The following is a 22,625-nucleotide window of genomic DNA, read 5'->3' on the forward strand; positions in this document are numbered from 1 at the left end:
AGAAGGGGTCCCAGCACTTGCAGAATAACTCAAGGCACAACCTTGTAGCATGTTTGGAGACAGGGGTGGACTGACTCCCCCGAAAGGATTCTTCAAGATTCTTATGGATAATGGGGGGGGGGGGGGTGGGGAGCGGGGGTGGGGGCGCCGATAATACAGGAACACTTGGAAAACCCGAGTTCCCACATGGCTGGTCAGCCTCTGTATGGAGTGTGATCTCGGGTTCCCTTCAATTTTCTTGTGTTTGAATTGAACATTCCTGATGAAAGGCCATCGACCTGAAATGTCAACTCTGTTTCTCTCTCCACAGATGCTGCCTGAGCTGCTGAGTATTTCCAGCATTTTCTGTTTTTATTCTCTTGTTGCTGCTTTAGAGGAGAGTAAGCAGCTGGCTAGCTGCAGTGCTTGGTAAGGAGCACTTCTACATCAATAGGAACAAGCCAGTGTCCTTCTAAAACTGTCTGGATCAGCGAATCTTGAGCTAACTATAGCCTGGCCAACACGGTATGAATGTCAGGCCTAGTGAAGCGAATATACGGTCAGTCAGACTCCCCAAGTATTTTATACTGATTACTGTAACCTTCGCCCGATTCTCCCATATTCATGCTTTACATTCCACTCCCAGCTGGACATACAGTTATTTATTCTTTCATTTTACTTTTTAAAAAGGTAAGCTCAGCAATCCCGCGTTCCCAGGGGAAATTCCCTCACAAGGAGCGCAGGTTGGAGAACCGCGGATAAAGTGTTGGCTCCTCATTGGGAGCACTTAATTTATCCTGTAATCCCCTCCTACGAGTATTTGTTGGAAAGAAAAGAAATAACTTACATTTATATAGCACCTTCCACAACCTCAAGACGTCCCAAAACATTTTACAGCCAATTATGTACTTCTGAAGTGTAGTCACTGTTGTAATGTAGAAAACGCAGCAGCCAATTTGCACACAGCAAGGTCCCACAGCAATGTGATAATGATCAAATAATCTTTTTTTTTAGTGATGTTGGTTGGGGGATAAATATTGCCCAGGACACTGGCGTGAACTCCCCTGGTCTTCTTCAAAATAGTGCCACAGGCCCTTTTATGTCCACCTGAGAGGGCAGACGGGGCCTTGGTTTAACATCTCATCTGAAAGACGGCACCTCCAACAATGCAGCACCCCCCTCAGTACTACACTAGGAGTGTCAGCCTGGTTTATGTGCTCAAGTCTCTGGAGTGAGGCTTGAACCCATGACCTTCTGATTCAGAGATGAGAGTACTTGTCTGGAGGGTTCTTTTTTTGCTACTTGAGAGTCTGGTGCCTGCACAGAGCAATGTGGAGGTGTTGGGGATGAAATTCAACCTCAGCAGGGGTACAAAACGGGCATTGGCAAATCGGCTGTCCATTATTAACCCAGTTCGATTTTCCTTTACACTGATTTCAATTGGATAGGGTCTATAACGGATGGCCGATTCGCTGCTACCCGTTTTAACACCTCCGCCGAAGATAAATTCCACCGCTGCTCTATCCATGTTGATTTCTAGTCACACAAAACCAAGAGATTTTCTCCTCCCTAACCCAGGAGCACCAAAGTCAATTATGTAAAAATAGCTGTGTACTAACTTAGTACTTATTCTGTAACGGTTATGCAAGGCCAGGCCTGGAACCACTGGAGACATTACCTCATTAACCATCCATGAGAAGATATAGTAAATCAGTCAAGTAATTGTAGGGAGGTGATGTGAGATGAATAGGCTTTTGTTATGGATGTACCGGAAGGAGATAAAATACAATACCCATGGTGTCTCATTCGTGAGTAAACAGATCTTATTGCGCAGACTCGTTGAAGTGAGAACGTGTTGAAATAATGGCGTTACTTTAGGCCGTAATTACCCGTATAAAAAGGTACAAACACTGGGGTTCCTTGGGGACTTTTCTAGTCTTGCTGAGGCTAGTGTAAGTAGTTAATGACAACATGCTTTCGACCTCCTGAAGGGAGTCCCTGGTATGCGAGTTATAATGTTCTAATTGCTACGTATATCTCAAACACACTGCATGTAAAGCAATGTGTTTATTATCCCTTTGACTTGATTTAATAAAGAGTTAATATCAGAGTTCCAATGTTTCCTATTCCTCAAACTTGTATTAGGGCAATAGGGATATATGACAATACCATATATAAATCCAACAAGTTACAGCACCCGCATCATTGCTCCGGCTGAGCTCAGCTAACACGGGATTGAAGCTGGGAGCTTCCTGCTCTCTACATTTCCTTAACTCCCAGGATAAACTCACTCCACCATCAGGGGAACCCATCCAGCCAGAGCAGTAAACTCTGCAACCCGATTGTAACAACAACTTGCATTTATATAGTGCCTTTAACGTAGTAAAATGCCCCAAGGCACTTCACAGGAGCGTTACCAAACAAAATTTGACATCAAGCCACATAATGAGATATTAGGATAGGTGACCAAAATCTTGGTCAAAGAGGAAGGTTTTAAGGAGCTTCTTAAAGGAAGAGAGAGAGGCAGAGAGGTGGAGAGGTTTAGGGAGGGAATTCCAGAGTTAGGGCCTAGGCAGCTGAAGGCACGGTGACCAATGGAATGATTAAAATCAGGGATGCGCAAGAGGCAAGAATCGGAGGCGTGCAGAGACCTCGGAGGGTTGTCGAGCTGGAGGAGGTTACAGAGATAGGGAGGGGCGATGTCATGGAGGGATTTGAAAACAAGGATGAGAATTTTAAAATAGAGGCATTGCCGGACCGGGAGCCAATGTAGGTCAGCGAGCACAGGGGTGATGGGAGAATGGGAGTTGGTGCGAGTTAGGATACGGACAGTAGAGTTTTGGATGAACTCAAGTTTATGGAGAGTGAAAGATAGGAGTCCAGCGAGGAGAGCATTGGAATAGTCGAGTCTAGAGGTAACAAAGGCATGGATGAGAGTTTCAGCAGCAGATGAGCTGAGGCAGGGGCGAAGATGGACGATGATACAGAGCTGGAAGTAAGCGGTCTTGGTGATGGAGAAGGTATGTGATCGGAAGCTTATCTCAGGGTGAAATAGGATGCCAGGGTTTCGAACGATCTGGTTCAGCCTCAGACAGTGGCCACGGAGAGGAATAGAGTCAGTGACTAGGGAACGGAGTTTGTGTCGGGGACCAAAGACAATGGCTTCAGTCTTCCCGATATTTAGTTGGGGGAAATTTTTGCTCATCCAGTACTGGATGTCAGACGAGCAATGTGACAAATTTAGAGACTGTGGAGGGGTCGAAAGAGGTGGTGGTGAGGTAGAGCTGGTTGATGTCTGCATACATGTGGAACCTGACATATTTTCGGATGATGTCGCCGGGGGGGCAGAATGTCAATGAGAAATAGGAGGGGGCCAATGATAGATCCTTGGGGGACTAAGTCTAAGGGCTCAATTTTCAAATTAAAAAACGGGTGGGTTGGGGGCGGGGGGCATTGAAAATTGCCACCATTTCAGACCAGCCCCCAACCCTCCATTTTCGGTTTTCACCGGGGCGGGAAGAGGGGTGGGCAACCAACCCATTCCCAGGAGGCAGGTCAGGCCTTAAAACCTTTCCAGGAGGCTTCAGGCCTCCATTTTTCACCAATTCCCAATTTCAACCCTGGGGGGCCGGGATTCCCGGGCCTTCTGTTTTACGCCTCGTGAAAGGAGGCGAGAAGGCCCAAGACTAACAGGTAGATGCTTAGAAAGCCACAGCTTGTGGGCCCAGAGGAGTGCTTCCCCAAGGCCCAACAAGCCTACCTGCACCGACCCCCCAACGATCGCGGATCACTGACTCCCCATCCCGGACCCCCCCACCCCAATCACGGACCCCCCGACACCGATCCTCCTCCTCTGATCCCGACGCTCCCCCACTCTGATCCTCCGACCCCCAACCCTTCCCCTCAATGATCGCAGAACCCCGCGATGACCCCAATCCCGACACACCACCCCGTGACTGACCCCCGATCCCATCCCCCATGAATTGCGACCCCTGTGCCAACCTATGCCTGCCCATGCCCACCCATGCCTCTTGCCCATCCATTCCCCCATACCCACCCATGCCCCCTGTGCCCACCCATGCCCCTCCCATCCATATAAACAAAGACTCACCTGCAGACTTACCTGAAGACGTCCTCTTCCTGGATGCTCTCCCGTCCGTCTGAGACCAGCCAGTCAATCAGCCGGTCAGTCAGACGGGAAACCGACAAAAAAAAATAAAAGACGTCCTTACGTCAAAATTGTAAGGACGTCCGGGAAACCCGTACTAATGGGTTTCCCAACCTCAATTTGACCCTCCCCCGCCCCCTTCCCGGCTCCATTTTAAAATCACCCCCTCTAAGTCTCTATTCTCTGCATTCTCTTGTTCAATAACCATGTTTATTTCTCAAATGCAATTCATCTAAATATGAACGGCAGAAGCATCTGATTGACTCAGATTAGATGGGCTTACAATTTTCTAATCGCTGTGTTTTGATGCGTCACTTTATTCTTACAATGTTTGTCTGCGGTTTAGCCAGGAGAGAGAAGATTAAAGCGTGATTGCACTTAGAATGGGACGGGCGTCTGCAAAAGATAAAGAACCCTGCGTGCTTTTTTGTGATCAACCTTGATTGTGATATCTCGCTGTATTTTGCAGCCTGACTATCAGAAACACAGTCTGCCAATTACAGTAAATATCCCCTCCACCGTGACCAGCTCACAGCCCCACATGGAAGAATCGAACCAGCGTATTCAATTTAATGACCGATTCTTTCCCAAAATGAACAGAAGTCAGTTCTGATCAAAGGAAATTGGGCAAACCAAATGATAACGAATAAAGCAGCTTTGCTAATGCCTCAAACCCTGACTCATTAACGTTTTGATAACACCAGGAAGGGATACAAGGCTGGTACACAGATGCAATGCACCTAAAATAGTTTATATTTAATGGCCCTGTTACATTGCAGTTTTAACAACGCAACACTGCAATAAAATGAGGCAGTGAAGTTGCTGACTGAATCGAATTTTGGCAGGGCACCTCGAAGATGTACAATAACAAGCTCAGACGTTCAATACAGAAAGAGGCCATTCAGCCCATTATGCCTATGCTAGGGCTGTCAAAACCCATCCCCCATTCCTGCCCTCTCCCCAAACCCTTTTACATTACAAAATAAATCCTTCTAACTTGCCCTTCTTGTGTTAATCCTGAGTCGATGACTCCTTGTTACCGACTCACCAATCAAAGGAAAGAATCTTTCACTGTTCACCCTCTGAAAAACATTTCATCATCTTAAAGACCTCTATTAGATGCCCCGATAACCTTGTTTGTTCCAGTGAAAAGGCTCATTTTTTAGCCTTTCTTCATATTACCCAGTATGTTTCTAGTGAATCTTAGCTTATCCTCTCCATGGTTCCAATATCCTTCCTATAATGAGGTGCCGTGAACTGCAAACAGTATTCCAACTTTGACCTAATCCATGACTTTGTACATACTTAATATCACTCCCTCCCTGATTAAAAACCAGACTCCCATCTGCTTTAGTGTGGCCTTTTCTACCTGCATTCCCACATTTAAAAGATCTGCACCCATAGATCGCTCTGTTCCTTCATTCTATTAAGACTCTTACCACATAGGGTATACTTCCTCGCACTGATTTATTTTCTCAAATTGTACTATTTCAAATTACTCTGCATTTAACTGCATCTAACACCTATCTGCCCACTCTGCAGGTCAGTCTGTGTCACACAGAGTCGGCAGATAGGTAATCTCAAACCCCTTGGTTTCACACTGGCTGCAGTTTTTGTTTTAGGAACATAGGAACAGGAATAGGCCATTCAGCCCCTCGAGCCTGTTTCACCATTCCATTAGATCATGGCTGATCTGTATCTAAACTTCATTTACCTGCCTTAGTTCCATATTCCTTAATAAACTTAACAAAAATCTATCAATCTCAGTTTTAAATTTTTCAATTGACTCCCAGCCTCAACAACGTTTTGAAGGAGAGAGTTCCAGATTTCCAGAATCCTTTGTGTGAAGTGCTTTCTGACATCACCCTTGAACTGGCCAAGCCAGCACAGAGATGATGGGCCAAATGGCCTCCTTCTGTGCCGTAAATTTCTATGATTTTATGATTCTATGATTCTCTGAATGGCCTAGCTCTAATTTTAAGGTAATGCCACCTTGTTCTAGACTCCCCAACCTCAGGAAATTGTTTCTCTCTTTCTACCCTATCAAATCCTTTAATCATCTTAAACACCTCAATTAGATCACCCCTTAATCTCCTTTACTCAAGGGAATACAAGCCTGGTCTGTGCAACCTGTCCTCATAATTTAATCTTTCTAGTCCCGGTATCATTCTGGTAAATCTCCGCTACACCCTCTCCAAGGCCAATATATCCTTCCTGTGGTGCGATGCCCAGAACTGAACGCAGTACTCCAGATGGGGTCGAGCCAGAGCTTTATATAATTGTAGCATAACTTCCACCCCTTTGTATTCCAGCCCCCTTGAGATAAAGGTTAACATTCCATTAACCTATTTAATTATTTTTTGTACCTGTCCAATTGCTTTTACTGTTTTCTGTACTTGGAACCTTAAATCTCTCTGCTCCTCCACAGTTCCTGGCTTCTTACCATTTAGAAAATACTCTGATTTATCTTTCTTAGGTCCAAAATATATGACCTCACACTTTCCCACATTGAACTCCATCTGCCACAGTTTTGCCCACTCACTTAATCTATCACTGTCCCTTTGCAACTTTCTGCTCCATCTACACTACTTACTGTACTATTTAACTTAGTATTGTAAGCAAACTTGGATATACATCTTTCTATTCCTTCATCTAACACATTGATAAATAGTGAAAAGCTGAGGCCCCAGTACAGATCCCTGGAGGACATTAGTAGTCACATCCTGCCAATTGGAGTACATACCCATTATCCCTACTCTCTGTCGCCTACCTCCTAACCAATTCCCCATTCATTTTTATTTATTCTCGGGATGTGGACATCGCTGGCAAGGTCAGCATTTACTGCCAATCTCTAGTTGCCCTGGATACAACTGAGGGACTTGCTCGGCCACTTCAGAGGGCAGTTAAGAGTCAACTACGTTGGTGTGGGACTGAAGTCACATATATGCCAGATTGGGTAAGGACGGCAGAGATAATTGGGGGTAATTTTAACCTAACTCACCGGGTGGGAAACCCACGGGTTCGGGTGGAATGCTGGTTTTACACCCCGCCTGATAATACTCTTTATTGACTCCAATGGAGAATAAAATTGGAAGGGGTGAAAAATCAGCATTGCACCCGATCCAGTCAGTTTCCTGATGGGCGGGTTAGGTTAAAACTAACTTTCAGAGAGTCTGAAATAAAAGCTGCCATTACGTTACCATGCCAACTTGAGTGTTTATCAGACAGAACACTGTGGAGACCCCATTAATGAACTAAAGATGAGATGGAAAAAGTAAGAGGCCTTCCTGCACAGAAAATACATTTAAATTGATTCTAGTAACAGTTGTGTTAACATTTTCATATTTAACTCCATAACCTCCTGATATTAAAAATCATCAGTAATAGCAACCAAATTCCCAATCCAGCAAAATCTACAGAAAACCACAGCCCCACCTTAAGTTCTGACCTGAAGTCCTTCCTTTCAACACATTGCGGGTTGAGAGGTGGGAATATCCCTATCAAGCTATTATGACCTTCAGCAATGACCCAAAGAGATGTTTAAAGCCCCACATTGCGTAAGTACATTAATCAGGCTCAGAGACAGTTAAAACAGAGACCACGGTTTGCTTATGGATGGTTGAACAAGAAGCTTCTGAGGCTAAAATTGAATCCTTGAAGGAAGGATTAATTACTTCCATAATCAGACATCCAATATGTTTGGCTCCAATTAGAAGAAAAATATAATAAAGGTCAAGGAAAGAAAAAAGCCTTTGGCCCTATGATAGTTCAACACTCCCAGCTTAGTACAGTTGACTCTAAATTCTGTGTCTGTGCTGACCGGCCTAGCAGATTATTCCAGACATTTCTATGAAGAAGCTCTTTCTAATATCTGTTCACTCATTTCTATTCATGACATGTGGTTCTGTTATCAAGGGGGAGGAGGGCAGACAGATCGCTGACTGCTTCTGCCACCGCCCAGACTCAATTCCAGCCCCGAGTTAAAATGGACCCTTATGTGTTGGAGTACTGTGGAAAGAGGAGACCCACCCACATTTAAATTACTAGTGCTCCACCAAGAATCATTTTATTTGTATAAAATTCATATTATCCGACATTTCAGAGACCTGGGGTGCAATTTTAACCCCCAAGGACGGATAGGAAGGTAAAAATTGTAGAAATGTCAAACCCAAGTTGCCTCCAACCCGCCCACTTCCGGTTTTAACGGAGGCGGGTCGAGAGGTGGACGACCAACGGGTCAGTCAGTAAAATCTTAAGGAGGCTGCAGGCTTCCATTTTAACAGCTTTTTTCATTTTAAACTCATGGGGGCCGGGATTCCCGGGGCTCATGATTCTCACTACGTAAGAGGAAGTGAGAAGGCCCGGATCATCTTTATTGCACTGCTTGTGTGCCAGCAGGAGCAGGAGTGTTTCCTCCAGGTCCAACAAGCTTACCTGCTGCGATCCAACCCCCCTTCCCCACCGCACCGATCTACCCAACCCCCGCCCTCGATGGGCCAACCTCCCAATCCATCCACAGCTCCCCCCCTCCCGATCTATCCACAGCCACTCCCCATTTCCGACCCCCCCAATCCATTCACGGCCCTCCTCCCGATGTTTCCACCCCCTCCCCACGACATCCGACCCCACAATCTATCCCCGGACCCCCCGCCCCCCCCCCCCCCACCCGATGTCCAACCCCTCCAATCTATCCACGGCCCACCCTCCTGATGTTTTCAACCCCCGCCCCGATGACTGACACCCCGATGTCCAGCCCCAACCCCCCCCCACCGATGACTGACTTAGCTGGCATTTGCTCCCCGACTGCTTTCCCTGTTTGGCAGGGAGACAGCCTATCAATCTGGCTGGCTGTCGCGCGGGAAACCTAGCGAGAAAATTTTAAGAACGTCCTGACGTCAAAATCATCAGGGCGACCGGGAAACCCATACTTCTAGGTTTCCCATCCGAAAATCCTCCCCCCTCCCCTGTTCTCTTCCCCGCTCGGAGTCAAAATCCAGGCCCTGGTTTCACCATTAGCACAGTACTTGCACCATCAATTATTAAACGTCAGGGGAAAGGAAGAAATAGATACAACCGCTGTTAGGATCACCTACCACGTTAGGTTCACTGAGGACCTCCAGAATGTTATTGAGTAACTCGATGCAGAACCTCAACTCGTGGCTCTGCTGCTGCTCGTCTTTCTGCTCCAACAGGTACTTCAGCTCGTTGGTCATCATGGGAAGCAGGATATCGCGGCATCCTGTGAAAGGGGTGAGGAGACCACATGTTGAGAAATGTCAAGTGCAGGGAGACCTGGCAATCTGACAATTTGAGTACACTTTAAAGAGACATCTAGAAATAAATATTTGGAATCAGTAAAAGTGACCATGAAGCGTTCGGACTGCCGTAAAAACCCAACTAATGCCCTTTAGGGAAGGAAACCTGCTGTTCTTTCCCGGTCTGGCCTATATGTGACTCCAGACTGCAGTCCCACACCAACATGGTTGACTCTTAACTGCCCTCTGAAGTGGTCACTCAGTTGTATCAAACCGGTATCTGCAGCAGTTCAAGAAGAAGACCCACCACCACCTTTTAAAGGCAACTAGGGATGGGCAATAAATGTCAGTCTCGCCAGTGACGCCCACATGCTGAGAATGAATAATAAAACAATAAATTTGGGTGAGGGCAGGAGCAGCTTCAGCTGCGATGCTCCCCGGCGACTGAACAGATTGGCGACTGTCTAGGCTCACACATGAAGCATGGTCACTTGGGTATGATGCTGGAGGGTAGCTGAATCCAATGGAACTGTACCCCAACAAGAGTCAGCACTTCAGAAGCGGGCTAGAGATAAATGGACTTTGAGAACCTGCCAGTTCTGAGGAGGGATGCACATTTGTTTTTGCAAACTTGTGAAGAGACTGGAGATAAATCATTCATTAGCTCATTTATATTTTATATTGCAACGATTTTGCATTTACAACCAGATACCTGGGGAACTTGCCTTGGAGGTCAACTGCATAAAGGTTTCAAACTGCAAAAAATGCTGTTAAATCTGGACAACAATTAGTGTGGTACTCTGTGTTATTACACAGTCTCTCATACCCCCAATGGTTTAAGCAAGTTAAAGTAGTGAGTGGCTAAGCCATACAGACAAGCAAAGTCCCAGGTTCGATTTCTGATCTTGGCTGAGTCAGCTGATTGGGGGGGGGGGGGGGCGGGTGGTGCAAGAATTGGCCTCAGGATCTTTTGGCTAGGGAGGGGAAAGTCAACAGTGGTTCCTGTTCCTCGTCGTTATCTAGAACCCACTACCGGAATGCAGAGGACTTAAAGCAAGAGAGGACCAAGCCCATCTACAATGTGGAGTCATCTACTGACCCTTGTTATCCAGGGTCAAGAGTGGTCACTCGGGTTGGATACCAGAGGTTGTCCGATGCTCGTCTGTGGAACTTACCTCCACCAAGGGGTCCAACACCTTCAGGGGGAGGGGAGGGGGGTCAACACATTCAGGGTAGGGGGGGTCAACACGTTAGGGGAGGGGAGGGGATCAACACCTTTGGGAGAGGGGAGGGGATCAACACCTTTGGGGGAGGGGAGGGGGTCAACACCATCAGGGGGGAGAGGAGGGGGGTCAACATCTTCGGGGGGAGGGGAGGGGATCAATACCTTCAGGGGAGGGGAGGGGGGTCAACACCTTTGGGAGGTGAGGGGGGGTCAGCATCTTCAGGGGAGGGGAGGGAGGTCAACACCTTCGGGGGGAGGGGAGGGGGTCAACACCTTCGGGGAGAGGGAGGGAGGTCAACACCTTGGGGGGAGGAAAGGTCAACACCTTCAGGGGAGGGGAGGGGGGTCAACACCCTCGGGGAAGGGAATGGGGGAGGAAATGGACACAACAAGAGAGTAAACGAACTAAACAGGCTTACTCCTGTTCAAAGGTAAGTTGCTACCCTTGGAACAGTGACGAATTATCAATTTCACACTGTAGCAAAGTATTCAAGAAAGTATTGGGCCCTTCAAAGGCCACTAATATGGACAGCGTAATGCAACTGAAACACATACATCATACATCAGCGACCCAATCACAACATGCGAATAAGTAATCTGTGCGAGGTAAATAAACATGTTTGCCCAGATTCAGGCTCAGTGGAATTCTGCAGCCCTCTGGCACCTGGCCCATGTTGTCCATTCTTCATGTGTGATCCTAGCCAGTGAGTGTTGGCAGGCTATTCAACCACAGAGGGGCATTACAGTCAGGCCGACTTGAATTCCTGCTCTACACCTACACATGTATTTTTGAGCAGGAGTCACTGGGATCAGAGTGGGAACTCTGATTTTTTTTCCCCCCCTCCCTAATCCAGTATCACAGATGCCATTTCCAGTGACCCAGCTGAGACTAGTTGACTTAGCACAGGCCAAGTATAAAGCCTGGGACCTCCTGGTTTGTACGGCCCATTATCACAGCATCAGTGCATTTATTAACTGAGCCATCTGCACACCCCAAATCGTAGCCTTTCAACACCCTGACTGCAAGTTGAAAACTCAACAATGCTAAGCATGGTAAGTAGGTATTGGGAAACCATTGTCCATTTTGTGGGGAGAATAAGAACAGGCCACACCATTCCAATTTTCCATGGACAGAAAACGGAGCAAATTGGTCTGTGTTTTCACCAGCTGGTTTCTCACAGCTATACCGAGCCATTTAGTGTCTCTGTGACCGTCAGTGCATTACAATCAGGGTACTGAGTGGCCACCAGCCTGACAGGGTTTGAGTGTACACAAAAAATACTGGGGTAGCAATTGGTATGCGTTACTCCCGTTTCCAGGGGTAAAATAGGTGCAAAGCATGCCAATTTAACAGTGGGACGGCCTGTGCCCAATCTGTACCCAGGATACTGAAGCTGATTGTCAGACCCCCAATTCAGTTACCTCAGTTCTGATAACATGTCAGTTTTTGTCAGATTATTGCTTTAAAAGGCAGAGGGATTAGTTTGAGGTTCCTCCTTCTTCGGTGCTGCAACTGTCTATGGTCCTACAGCATTGACAACACAAGGAGATATGGAATGATGGAATCTGGTTTCCTGCTGTTCTGAACATAATGCAGACAACCCCTCTCACAACAGGAAGAGAAAATCAGACAGCAAGCCCCATTAGGTCACTCTGGTGCATTCCTATACGTCAGGTCAGAGTGTTGACAGATGCCTGGGAGCAATGAGCTTACTTGTCCATCCTTCCAACCAGGGATTGTGGGGAAGATAAGATCAAGTTAAGCTGTGATACCCCCTCCTTGGATTGAACAGGCTACGAGCAATCACATGAAGAATGGCCAGTTGGGGGGAGATCTGAAACTGAACTGGAACTGTACAACAAGATTCACCATCTTAAGGAAAAGAGAAGCAAAAAAAAGTGAACAAAATGATTATATGAATAATAAGAAGCTGTGTGTGAGCCAACATTCAGTTTTTAAATTAATTTACTACTGAAGTATGTGATTAAGTACTCCAAGGTCCTTTATGACGCATTGATAACTAGGAAGTGATTTTGTGGTGGTCGGCAATAGAAATATAAAGACTGCTTAAAGTCAACAATGAAACGGTGCAAACTAGATGTCCATAAGTGGGAACAGCTTGCTCAAGATAAGAATGCGTGGCGAAAAACCAATGAAGGCATCTCCTACTAAGAGGCCCGTCACATGACGTAAACACCAGCTGAGGAAGTCTCGCCCGATAAATCGAGATCCCCAACCTAGTGTATCCGGGATCCAATGTTCAATCTGCGGATGCTCAGTCCAAGCAAAAATCGGTCTTGTTAGTCACCAAAGAAATGAGATGACATTCCGGATGTCTTCTTCGATATCGAAGGACAGACGCTATCTTCTGTAAGAGATATGTTTCTCTGCTGAGAAAATCATTCCCCTGGATTCTAATTTTTCGGTTGTAAGATGTCAGGATGAGGCAGGTTATACATCATGGGAAAAGAAAGTTGGCACAAAATAATTGTTGAACTTTAACAAATAGGCCTGGAGGTTCTTCTGCATTTGTGCCCAGAGAGACATGCAATCTGGGCACAAACAGGTTACGTGACTTAAAAGATCGTGGAATTTTGGGCGTGAGCGAGTTACGCACGCAGTTACGATAAGCCCAAGTCTCCTCGATCTTTCACGTCCGTCCATCAAACCTTCTGCCCGAACAAGTCTCCGCCCACAAAACTGGCCAAGTCCCTGACTCTCAAAAGTGAGTATCCTCCAATTGCATTTGTTCGGGGGGGGGGGGGTCTTTCAACATTGCAACCAGAAATTTCAGGTACAGCAGGAAACAAACTCAACTTCTTCTAATTGCAATTGTTTGAGCTTTTTTAAAAAATTATCCTTTTTGAGACCTGCACTGTATTTGCTGTTTCTTTTATTGCATTTTTATAGCATAAGTACAAGTCACATTAAAAATTGAAAAGCTTCCCTGATTGCTGGTTATTAAACATGCTGTTGTTGTGCATGGATGATGGTTCAATGAGTTGAAACTTTCATTTTAAGGTTCCTTGGGCCTTGATTGTTTACATTGATTTACGCCCATTTTAAGTTCGGGTGTATGATGGTGTGATGATATTTGGGTGTAACTTGACATCAGCAAAATGAGGGCAACATTAGGGCGCATTTTCGGGTCTAACTTCCCGATTGCACCCAAGAAGGAAACTGCACACCAAACTGCTTCAACCCTTGTGGACTTGGGTGATGTGTTATGCAAAGGTATTGCTTTCATTTTCTTCAGGACTTCCACAATTCCAAATCAACATTCAAGGAGGCCGATAATTAACCTTCGATATCTTCACCTGCTCACTCTGTGCAAAATTCACCAATTCGATTGGACAATAAAACCATTTCACTTTTATGACGTTAGGGATCAATAATTATTTTTCCACCTTTTTCCCAGATGCAGCAAACTGAAATTTCCTGAAGAATGTAGCTCATAAACCACCCTCTCTCGACACCCATTATTTGCTAGTTCTTCGCTTTTTTCTACCTTTTCCAAAGATGCATGTAGCCAAAGGATCATATTAATCAACTGTGTTCCACAGGTAATTAGCTGAGGTGGGCAGCAATAGTGGTTATTAATTATCTCATGGAACACTGAATTACTTTCCCAACATTTTTTTTGCTCAGCTAGTTTTTTTTGTTTTCCAGTTCTTTTTTCAGATAGGTACGCAGCACTGGCTATTGTCTGATGTCGATGTTAAGACTAAAAGTGTTACATTAGAACATAAGTACTGTACTGAAGTGCTGTACTTAGATTATGAGCTCAGCTGGGAACGATCTGAGTACATGACCTAGAGCGATACTCCAGCGCAGTATGAAGGACTGCTGCATTGTTGGAGATGTTAAGATGGGAACGTAAGAATTGCTAGACGAAAATTGCTAGACGCCTTCTACCATCCTGGTAGTCGCAGGATACAAAGGTAAATGGAATTGTTGACTAATCATAGCAATCGATCTCTATCAATTAGTCTACAACAGACCCAGACATGAGGCGAGGAAAACCCCCAGTGGTGGAGAGCTTTGAGAACCATGAGGTAAATTTTAACCCCATGAACAGGTGGGTTAGGAGTTGGTGGGAAGGAAAAAATTGTAAAAAAGTAAAACCCGGCCCCAACTCGCATCCAATCCGCTCACTTCCGAGGCAGGTCGAGGGGTGGTCAACCAACCTGCTCTCAGGAGGCGAGGCGGTTAGTAAAATCTTTTAAGGAGGCTGCAGGCCTCCATTTTAATAGTTTTTTTTTATCTTTAGCCCCCTGGGGGCCGGGATTCCCGGGCCTTCTGATTCTCGCCTCGCAAGAGGAGGCGAGACAGCCCGGATCAACAGGTAAGTGCCTTTATTGCACTGCTTGTGGGCCAGGAGGAGCAGGTAGTGTTTCCTCCAGGCTCAACAAGCCAACCTGCTGCAATCCCACACACGCAATCGACTGACTCCCCCACACCCCACAATCTCACACCCCCCCACGCCCCACAATCTCCCACCCCCCCACGCCCCACAATCTCCCACCCCCCCCACGCCCCACGATCTCCCACCCCCCCCCATGATCTCCGACATCCCCATGACTGATTCCCTGATGAACCCCCCCGATGACTGACGACCCCAATGACCTCCCCCCCCAACAATGGCCAACTCCGCCCCACCGATCTAAGACTTACCTGCTGGCATCTGCTCCCTGGCCGTTAATTGTATGATTTATATAGATTAGTGTTAATTGTATTCAGGTGGTGGGTATCAATTGGGAACTCTCTTGTATCCTTTTTATTGGAGAGCTTAGCTATGGTGTGTGTGTGTAAGGGGAATCTCTGCGAATAAAGGCTCGGAAGCTACTAAAGACCAGGCTCTAGTAGTCTATCCTTCACCACATGGCTATCCAATTTTAACACTAGCTGCTCTCCCGTCCGACTGACAGCCACCTGTCAATCTGGCTGGCTGTCGGGCGGGAAGCCTACAACAAAAAATTAAAAGACATCCTTACGTCAAAATCGTGAGGACATCCGGGAAACCCATACTTCTGGGTTTCCCGTCAAGAAATCTTCCCCCCCACCGCTCTCTTCCCGGCTGGAGAGAAAAGCCTGCAGCAACAGTAACGCTCAAAAGTAAAAGGAGCTTGAGGCTGAGATAAGCAAAAAAGGAGATGGATAAATACCCGATCGGGAATGGGATTGTTGGTGATGAGGATAAGGATGGGCTGAAATGATCAAGGGCATATACTGCACAGAACTCAATAGATTCTGCGTTACTGTTTTTTAGGATAGTATGCCAGGGTTGAATGGCTTTGACATACTTTCTAAAGTGTGGCGTCCAGAATTGGACATAAAACGCCAGTTGAGGCCTAACCAGTGATTTATAAAGCCTTTATAAATGTGACATTTAACCTGTAAATGATTAAATACTAATCAACAAATAATTGCACACATTTGCCTTTAATTACCAGTCTGTGGAGATTAAATTGACATCATTACTTTTTAACATATTAAGGGATGAATTATCAGTTGCTTTGGAATATGGGGAATTGTGATAAAACTTCATCCTCCATTTTAGGCGCCTGTGTAAGTCTTATTCTGAAGTGCCATTTAGCAACTGAACTTATGATACCATCTGGAAAAGGAACAATGTGCACCAAAGTCCCTGGATCATCCTTCAGGTCTGCCCATTGGCCAAACAGCTTGACAAACATCTAAAAAGAAATCCACATTGGTGAAATGATTATCATTTTGAGTTTGAGAATTTAAAGACGTTCCCTTTCTTCAGACTCAAAGGCCTTTGGGGATCAAGCTCCATTCTAGGACTTCAGAACATAATCTAGGCTGAAAGTTCAGTGTAGTGCTACACCATCGGAAGTGTTGTTGATGAAGCCCCATCTGTCCATTATGGTGGTTTAGGTGGATGTAAATAATCCCATGGTACTATTTGGAGAAGAGCAGGCAGTTCTTCCCATCAGCAATCCTTCTTCAACCAACACCATCAAAAATCAATGAACTGATCATTCATCTCATTGCTGTTTGTGAGATCCTGCTGTGCATAAAATGACTGCCATGTTTGCCTACCACCTAATCAGAATCACGACACTTCAAAGTAATTTATGGACAGTAATGCACTTTGGGACATATTTAGGATGTGATAAACCTTTATCTAAATATTAAATAATTTATTTAATGCTAATAAATGGGGAGTCAATGCTCCAATGAGGTAACTGGTTAGATCTAGACTGGCCAAGTTTATCATTCTGTAAGATGGAATCAGTAAGGTACAGGAGCTACTGAATATAAGTTGTTTTAAACTTTAAGAAATTTATTCACTTGTCATTCAACAACAACAAACTTGCATTTATATAGCACCTTTAACGTAGTGAAACGTCCAAAGGCACTTAAATCTTTCATTATAATATTCAATCTTACACTATAATGAGTGGTAAAGCAGTTATAATTTAAAATATCATTTTGTGTTGGTCAAACAAATGACTGGGTCTGATAATATAAAGTGGAAGAGTTAACAGGTATGGTTCAAATGACAAAATCACTTAAGTGCCTTTGTTGACAAAAAATATCCCCCTTAGATCTAATGCAGTTGGATATTTATTGGGGATCCGTAGACCGTTGAAGTGAAGTGAAATGCTTTACCAGAAAACAGTTGGCTGGTTTACAGCAGTGATAAATAAAATTTTTAAAATAAATATTCTCCCTTTTGCAACCTCAGTTAGCTACAAATTTATGATTCAAATTTATTTATTTTGCTCTTTTATTCTGATTTAGCTATTTTTTCTGTACTTATCAGGGAGGAATTATCGAACGAACTTTACGGAGACAAGTAATTAATCGTCAAGGTTCAGACAAATGTAAGGAATCTTACAACACCAGGTTATAGTCCAACAGTTTTATTTGAAAATCACAAGCTTTCGGAGCTTACCTCCTTCGTTAGGTGAGTGAGTGAAGGGTTCTAAAATCGCATAGCATATATTACGCTGGGAGATGATCACAGCAATCAAAGGTGTCGTTGGTGTTCAGACAGGTTAGCCACGGAAAACATTACATCCCAGTATACTGAATACACAATGGGTCAGATTACAAAGCCAGAGAGAGAAAGAGACCCGAAAGGCAGAGAGAGAGAGGGAGAATGTCCAGTTGTATTAAAAACAGAAAACTTTTTTTCCCGCTGGTGGGGTTACGTGTAGCGTGACATGAACCCAAGATCCTGGTTGAGGCCGTCCTCATGGGTGCGGAACTTGGCTATCAATTTCTGCTCGACGATTTTGCATTGTCGTGTGTCTCGAAGGCCGCCTTGGAGAACGCTTACCCGAAGATCGGTGGCTGAATATCCTTGACTGCTGAAGTGTTCCCCGACTGGGAGGGAACCCTCCTGTCTGACTGGGAGGGAACCCTCCTGTCTGACTGGGAGAAAACGTGGTAGCCAAAGTGTGCACAGCAAGGTCCCACAATCAGCAATGTAATAAATGACCAGGTAATCTGTTTTATTCAGTTATGTTGGTTGAGAGATAAACATTGGCCAGGAAACCAGGGAGATCTTCTTTGACCAACATTTTACTATGTCATTCAACACCTTTTATTGTTGGAATTGATTTGTGTATGAACCAAGCTATTTCTCCTGATGTTCAGATAACCCTTTCCTAAAAAAGAAATCTGGGTGAGGTCCTCATTGGTGATATAGCCTGTTGATATTTACTGTCTGTATCGTACAAGTGTCGAAGGTCAACTAGAGTGAGATACCAGAAAGCATTGTATCCCGGTAGGCCTTCGGGAGATAATTAGATCAAAAGAGAAAAGCATTTTCCTGTACAACACTGTAATCGTGAGCCACTGACCTTAGCATGTAGGACTAAGAATTGGACTGTCACTAGCAAAACAACTATGGGTTTTTTACGGCACTGAGCTAACAAATAATGGAAGATGCTGAGTTTTAATTCAAGCTCTCCAGTATTTCCCTGGGGCATCAGAACAAGTTAGACACAGTACATTAATCTGCGTGTTCGACCAGGCTTATATCTTTCTACTTGTTCTATGTCGGTGTGTTTTGGTGAGATATTTATATGGGACGTTTGTAACAGTAACCGTTCTTGACATCTGGATTCAGATGACTCGAGGCACCATTGTTGGCAATGGATGGTTTCCATTTGCCTCTTTGATCCTTAGCGAATCGCAGCTTGTTTGTAAATGAACCTGTTACTGTGTGCTTTTTCGTTACACCTGTCTATCATATTTTTTAATCAGAGAAACCCATGTGAAGGGCCAAGGTACATAGTGGGACACACCCAATGGGTGTGAAGAGGAGGTATGTGCAGAAGTAATTGTTGGAAGATTCCAAGCTTTGGATTTAAATGCCAGTATATTTTAGGAGACAAGGAGAGCTAAGGGAAGCAAGCAATTCCAGAGTTTCAAGTAGTGCCAAAGATGAACCTATAGAAACTTTGACTCTCATTTAGTACTAATGCACAAAATGGCTTCTGACCCAGCTCCTGCTAAAGAAAGCAACTGGAGGATAGAGAGTTTGGAGGTATATGGAGGGAAGATACTGTAACAGGCTGGTAAACTCCACTGCATAATTCATTAGTGTCCCAACCACACAGCAAGATTGCTTCTAACTTGACTACTCATGCCTCAACATCTAAATGACTCCCACTCCCTCGCACTGGGCTTCCCTCGGAGCAGTTGTTTCTGGGTCAAGGCTCCAAGCTTAAACAAAGGATATAAGGAAGAAGGGGAGAAAAAATCTCTCGACGCATCCAAGAAGTAGAATTTTAAAAATACAAGACGGTAGCTGGGATTTTCAGCTCCTTGATGCTCTTAACTGGATTGAATTGGGAATTATAAGTGCTAATACGGGTGGAGATCATTTGTGCTAAGTCTCCATTCATAATGATTCTCACTTCCAATGGTCATCATCACTGGTGTAGGAAGTTCCTGTCACAAAGAGGCGAGAGTTTTATTTCAATATTCTAATGAACGGGAGATGATGTGATATAGCCACTCTGTTATTTACACCAGATATGTGCTCAGTCATCAATACAATCATGTAAAACGGATGTCTACATTTACTAGGGAGCTGTTTGATTCATAAATGATGATTTAAAGGGATGGAGGAAGATAATGCACTGTTACAAAAATGATTTTGTGCAATTTTTGCATAGCTTTTTTGTCCCCTTAGTTGAAGGGAAGGCTTTGTATCACAGGTTCTCGCACTGACTTCTTTTGATTATGTTCTGACTGTATGCTATTGATTCACTGCACTTCTGGCTAGCTTTGTGCCAGCACCTAGCCATTCCTGCACTGTCGGAGGTGCCGTCCTTTGGATGAGACATTAAACCGAGACCCCATCTGCCCTCTCAGACACCATTTTGAAGTAAAGTAGGGGAGTTCTCCCAGTGTCCTGGCCAATATTTATCCCTCAACCAAAATCACTAAAAACAGATTATCTGGTCATTATCACATTGCTGTTTGTGGGACCTTGCTGTGCACAAATTGGCTGCTGCATTTACTACATTGTAACAGTGACTACACTTCAAAAGTACTTCATTGGCTGAAAAGGGTTTTGGGAAGTTCTGAAGTCATGAAAGGCGCTGTATAAATGTAAGTTCGTTCATTCTTTCTGTTCTTGACTGAAGGTTGCCAAAACTGGAAAATCCACACTGGTAGGTGGGCGGCAGTCAAAGAATTTTTTTTTTTTTATTCGCTCATCTAATGTGGGAGTCGCTGGCGAGGCCGACATTTATTGCCCATCCCTAATTGCCCTTGAGAAGGTGGTGGTGAGCCGCCTTCTTGAACCGCTGCAGTCCGTGTGGTGAAGGTTCTCCCACAGTGCTGTTAGGAAGGGAGTTCCAGGATTTTGACCCAGTGACGATGAAGGAACGGCGATATATTTCCAAGTCGGAATGGTGTGTGACTTGGAGGGGAACATGCAGGTGGTGTTGTTCCCATGTACCTGCTGCTCTTGTCCTTCTAGGTGGTAGAGGTCGTGGTTTTGGGAGGTGCTGTCGAAGAAGCCTTGGCGAGTTGCTGCAGTGCATCCTGTGGATGATACACACTGCAGCCACTGTGCGCCAGTGGTGAAGGGAATGAATGTTTAGGGTGGTGGACAGGGTGCCAATCAAGCGGGCTGCTTTGTCCTGGATGGTGTCAAGCTTCTTGAGTGTTGTTGGAGCTGCACTCATCCAGGCAAGTGGAGAGTATTCCATCACACTCCTGACTTGTGCCTTGTAGATGGTGGAAAGGCTTCGGGGAGTTAGGAGGTGAGTCACTCAACGCAGAATACCCAGCCTCTGACCTGCTCTTGAAGCCACAATATTTATGTGGCTGGTCCAGTTAAGTTTCTGGTCAATGGTGACCCCCAGGATGTTGATGGTGGGATATTCGGCGATGGTAATGCCGTTGAATGTCAAGGGGAGCTGGTTAGACTCTCTCTTGTTGGAGATGGTCATTGCCTGGCACTTGTCTGGCGCGAATGTTACTTGCCACTTATCAGCCCAAGCCTGGATGTTGTCCAGGTCATGCTGCATGCGGGCTCGGACTGCTTCATTATTTGAGGGGTTGCGAATGGAACTGAACACTGTGCAATCATCAATGAACATCCCCATTTCTGACCTAATGATGGAGGGAAGGTCATTGATGAAGCAGCTGAAATTGGTTGGGCCTTGGACACTGCCCTGAGGAACTCCTGCAGCAATATCCTGGGGCTGAGATGATTGGCCTCCAACAACCACTACCATCTTTTTGCATCATTTGCATTTAAATAGAGTTTTCACATGAAATGCAGTCACTGAAGGCAAATTTGGCAACCAACATGAACACAGTAAGGTCCCACAAACAGCAAGTGAGATGAATGAACTGAGTTTTTGATTTTGTTGGTTGGTTGTGGGAGGAATATTGGCTGGGACAGCTTTTCGAATTATGCCATGGAATCCTTTACATCAACCTGGATAGGCAGATGGTTTAATTCTCACCTCAAAGACTGCATCTCCCATTACGCAGTGCTCTTAAGCGTGAGCTTACATTATGTGCTCAAATCCTGAAGTGATGATCTCCTTGAGTTTTGCTCTTAAACCTTTTGATAGCATCAGAAACCCTTAGCATGATACCTCTGAGCTCTCTGTTTTAATTTGACTATGATATGGAGATGCCGGTGATGGACTGGGGTTGACAATTGTAAACAATTTTACAACACCAAGTTATACTCCAGCAATTTTATTTTAAATTCACAAGCTTTCAGAGGCTTCCTCCTTCCTCAGGTGAACGTTTCCAACAAACGTTCACCTGAGGAAGGAGGAAGCCTCCGAAAGCTTGTGAATTTAAAATAAAATTGCTGGACTATAACTTGGTGTTGTAAAATTGTTTACAATTAATTTGACTAATCAGCTTAGATGGACCAATCCCTTTGGAAACTCTTGCTGCGTCTTTTTCTCTTTCTCTACACTTTTTAAAAAGGAGGCGCCTGTTGGTATTCAGATGCGATTAGGCTCTCCTCACCTCACAAGCCAGCCTACCTATTACCAACAACCTTTCTTATCTTTCCCTCTGGTCACTGCTCCTCTGAACTTTCCTTTTTTGTTCCTCCTGAGCTGTCCTCTATGCTCCTTTACATCATCAGTGTGTTGCAATCTAGACTCATTGCACCATCTCTTACTCTGACTCCTTCTTCCCCATGACCTCAAAACTGTGCAACTCCTTACTTCCCTCATCCTTTCCTTCGTACTACAACCTACGGACTTTTAAAACCAAAACTTGCCATTAGCTGAACACCACTACTTGATTTGCCTCATCCTTTCTCTGCTCTGTTTCCAAGCCAACAGCATCCTGCAGTATAGACATAGGCACTCTTCCTTTCTTTTAGTGAAGCCTTCTATCATTCTATGGATGAAAGTTTAGAAAAAACACTTAGACACTCGTACAATGTTCAAGTCTTTTCAAGCTTAAAGATGGTTTACACGAAATGAAAGCATTTTTTTCCCATAATGACACTAAAACCCCCTC

General features: G+C 45.0%; 1 protein-coding gene across 1 annotated transcript in view; it reads right to left on the reverse strand.

The window, feature by feature from the left end:
• Positions 1–22,625, reverse strand: part of LOC137332588 (dedicator of cytokinesis protein 2-like) — a 555,930-nt gene that overhangs the window by 332,259 nt on the left and 201,046 nt on the right. The window contains exon 26 of the mRNA XM_067996525.1: positions 9,241–9,386. Coding sequence (XP_067852626.1) covers positions 9,241–9,386 — 146 coding nt within the window. The remainder of the gene's footprint in view (positions 1–9,240; positions 9,387–22,625) is intronic.

The sequence above is a fragment of the Heptranchias perlo genome, chromosome 14 (genome assembly GCF_035084215.1).
Source record: "Heptranchias perlo isolate sHepPer1 chromosome 14, sHepPer1.hap1, whole genome shotgun sequence".
Taxonomy (NCBI): Eukaryota; Metazoa; Chordata; class Chondrichthyes; order Hexanchiformes; family Hexanchidae; genus Heptranchias; species Heptranchias perlo.